We start from the raw sequence: 3,923 nt of genomic DNA on the forward strand, positions 1-3,923 counted from the left end.
AGGAGCCTGGTCGGCTAATGTTCATGGGGTCACAGAGTTGGACACAGCTGAGTGACAAATGAAGTTAGGAGGTTGGGATGCATTACCTCCAAATCCTTTTAACTGGGATACTCTATGACCTTTAAATAACATAATTTAGCTGTTGTGGTCAGGCTTTAAATCTAAACACTCCTGGAAACAAGTTATTTTAATACTGAAATAAAGCACAGAGTGATCATGATAATTGACTTCAATGGAGCCTTCCTTTCATTTATTATTTTCATTCTATTTTCCCATTGCTACAGAGCAGCCACACAATTCCCAGTTGATCTCCATGGAAAACACTACAGAGGTGACTGAGTTCCTCCTTGTGGGGTTATCCGATGACCCGCAAGTGCAGATCCTGCTCTTCATCACTTTCTCTCTCATCTACCTCCTCACCCTGGTTGGGAACCTGGGGATGACCGAGCTGATCCTGCTGGACTCTCGTCTCCACACGCCCATGTACTTCTTTCTCAGCCAACTCTCGCTGGTGGACTTTGGTTACTCCTCAGCTGTCACTCCCAAAGTGATGGCTGGATTCCTCACAGGAGACAAAACCATTTCCTACAAGGCTTGTGTCACCCAGTTCTTCTTCTTCGTAGCCTTTATCACCGTAGAAAGTTTCCTCTTGGCCGCAATGGCTTATGACCGCTATGCCGCCGTGTGCAAACCCCTGCACTACACCACGGCCATGACGACCAAAGCGTGCGCACGTCTGCTCATAGGCTGCTACTGCTGTGGCTTCCTGAATGCCTCCGTCCACACTGGGAACGTTTTCAGGCTCTCCTTCTGTAGGGCCAACGTGGTCAGTCACTTCTTTTGTGACGCTCCTCCTCTGCTGGCTCTCTCATGCTCAGACAACTACGTCAGTGAGATGGTTATTTTCTTTGTGGTGGGTTTCAACGCTCTTTTTTCTGTCCTTGTCATCTTCATCTCCTACCTGTTTATATTTATCACCATCCTGAGGATGCGCTCTTCTGAAGGACGCCAGAAGGCCTTTTCCACCTGTGCTTCCCACCTCACTGCTGTCTCCATCTTCTACGGGACTGTCATCTTCATGTACTTACAGCCCAGCTCCAGCCGCTCCATGAGCGCAGACAAAATGGCGTCCGTGTTCTATGCCATGGTCATCCCCATGCTGAATCCACTGGTCTACAGCCTGAGGAACAAGGAGGTCAAGAGTGCCTTTAAGACGGCTGTGGGGAAGGCAAAGTCTTCTATAGGAAGACTTTAAAAACCTTGAATTTACAGTAAGGCACTGTCCATCCACTTTGGATTCATCTGAGAAAAATATGTAACTGTTTATTTCCAATTTTCTAATTTCTTATAGTAGTTTCGCCAACTGTTGATTAAGTCTACAAACCCAAAATCGTAAAAATAAAATCAGACCTAGGAGTAATAAGTTAAGAAAAATCACTCATGAACATGGAGTTCATGTTACAAAAATTCTTCTTAATAAACATGTTCACCTACACTCTCACAAGAACTTGTATATTCACATGCATATGTTAGCATATGCACACATGCATGTCATTCATGAGAAACTCATGAAACCCGAACAACTACAGATGGAAAAACTTAAGACAGATATGAGACAGATCTACCATTATAGTATGTGGAACTATATTTTGGTGTCTGAGAATATAGTGTTAATATAAATATTTTGACTTATGGAAATAGACTATGTTAGTATATATAATGTATATAAATATTATCTATTTAGTTTTTTAAAATTATATTTCACCTTGTCCTTTCACATATGAAAATGCAGCAGGTTTTATATTTGTTGTTGTTGTTGTTTTTCCCTAAATTCTATTTTATTTATTTATTTATTTTTCTTTCTTTTTTTTTTTTACTTTACAATATTGTACTGGTTTTGCCATACATTGACATGAATCCACCACGGGTGTACATGCATTCCCCATCCTGAACCACCCCCCCCCCCCACCTTCCTCCCTATACCATCCCTCTGGGTCATCCCAGTGCACCAGCCCCGAGCATCCTGTATCATGCATTGAACCTAGACTGGTGACATTTCACATAGGATAATACACATATTTCAATGCCATTCTCCCAAATCATCCCACCCTCGCCCTCTCCCACAGAGTCCAAAAGACTGTTCTATACATCTGTGTCTCTTTTGCTATCTCGCATACAGGGTTATCATTACCATCTTTCTAAATTCCATATATATGCGTTAGTATACTGTACTGGTGTTTTTCTTTCTGGCTTACTTCACTCTGTATAACAGGCTCCAGTTTCATCCACCTCGTTAGAATTGATTCAAATGTATTCTTTTTAATGGCTGAGTAATACTCCATTGTGTATATGTACCACAGCGTTCTTATCCATTCATCTGCTGATGGGCATCTAGGTTGCTTCCATGTCCTGGCTATTGTAAACAGCAGCGATGAACATTGGGGTACACATGTCTCTTTCAATTCTGGTTTTCTCAGCGTGAAAGCCCAGAAGTGGGATTGCTGGGTTTTATGGCAGTTCTATTTCCAATTTTTAAAGGAATCTCCACACTGTTCTCCATAGTGGCTGTACTAGTTTGCATTCTCACCAACAGTGTAAGAGGGTCCCCTTTTCTCCACACCCTCTCCAGCATTTATTGCTTATAGACTTTTGGATAGCAGCCATTCTGACTGGGGTGAAATGGTACCTCATTGTGGTTTTATATTTTAAAAAATTAACCTTTATGAAAATAGTTCCAAAGATCTGAGTATTGCTTTCTTATTGCCTTTTCGTTCTTGTTTTTAATAAAATTTCTTTTCTTTTTAATTTATATTTTTATTGAAGGATAATTGCTTTACAGAATTTTGTTGTTTTCTGTCAAACTCAACATGAATCAGCCATAGGTACACATATATCCCCTCCCTTTTGAACCTCCCTCCCATCTCCCTCCCCATTCCACACCTCTAGGTTAATACAGAGCCCCTGTTTGAGTTTCCTGAGCCATACAGCAAATTCCCGTTGGCTATCTATTTTACATATGGTAATATAAGATTCCATGTTGCTCTTTCCATACATCTCACTCTCTCCTCCCCTCTCCCCATGTCCGTAAGTCTATTCTCTATGTCTGTTTTTCCTAGATTCCATATATGTGCATTGTAATGTGATGTTTACCTTTCTCTTTCTGACTCAATTCACTCTGTATAATAGGTTCTAGGTTCATCCACCTCATCAGAACTGACTCACATGTGTTCCTTTTTATGGCTGAGTAATATTCCATTGTGTATATGTACCACAACATCTTTATCAATTCATGTATCGATGGACATCTAGGCTGCTTCCATATTCTAGCTATTGTTAATAGTGCTGCAATGAACAATGGAATACATGTGTCGTTTTCAACCCTGGTTTCCTCAGGGTATATGCCTAGGAGTAGGATTGCTGGGTCATATGGTGGTGTTATTCTTAGTTTTTAAAGGAATCTCCATATCGTCTTCCATAATGGTGGTATCAGTTTATATTCCCACTAACAGTGCAAGAGTGTTCCCTTTTCTCCACACTTTCTCCAGCATTTATTGTTTGTAGACTTTTTGGTGATGGCCATTCTGACTGATGTGAGGTGATATCTCTTTGTGGTTTTGATTTGCATTTCTCTAATAATAAGTGATGTTGAGCATTTTTTTCAAGTGTTTGTGAATCATCTGTATGTCTTCTTTGGAGAATGTCTGTTTAGGTCTTTTTCCCACTTTTTGATTGGGTTGTTTGTTTTTCTGGTATTGAGTTATATGAGCTGCTTGTATATTTTGGAAATCAATCCTTTGTTAGTTGTTTCATTAGCTGTCATTTTCTCCCATTCTGAGGGTTGTCTTTTCACCTTGCTTGTAGTTTCCTTTGCTGTGCAAGTTTTTAAATTTAATTACGTCCCACTTGTTTACTTTTGTTTTTAT

General features: G+C 40.2%; 1 protein-coding gene across 1 annotated transcript; it reads left to right on the top strand.

Annotated features, from left to right (window-relative positions):
* Window positions 1–240: 240 nt before the first annotated feature.
* Window positions 241–1,297, top strand: LOC133261512 (olfactory receptor 5B12-like). The gene has a single exon (XM_061439985.1). It carries the CDS (start codon window positions 314–316, stop codon window positions 1,253–1,255), a length of 942 nt encoding a protein of 313 aa, XP_061295969.1. The 5' UTR covers window positions 241–313; the 3' UTR covers window positions 1,256–1,297.
* The last annotated feature ends 2,626 nt before the right edge of the window (window positions 1,298–3,923 follow it).

This window comes from Bos javanicus, chromosome 15, assembly GCF_032452875.1.
Source record: "Bos javanicus breed banteng chromosome 15, ARS-OSU_banteng_1.0, whole genome shotgun sequence".
NCBI classification, from domain to species: Eukaryota; Metazoa; Chordata; class Mammalia; order Artiodactyla; family Bovidae; genus Bos; species Bos javanicus.

Coding starts and splice junctions, on each gene's coding strand:
- LOC133261512 (XM_061439985.1), top strand. CDS start 314: ATGGAAAACACTACAGAGGTGACTGAGTTCCTCCTTGTGGGGTTATCC.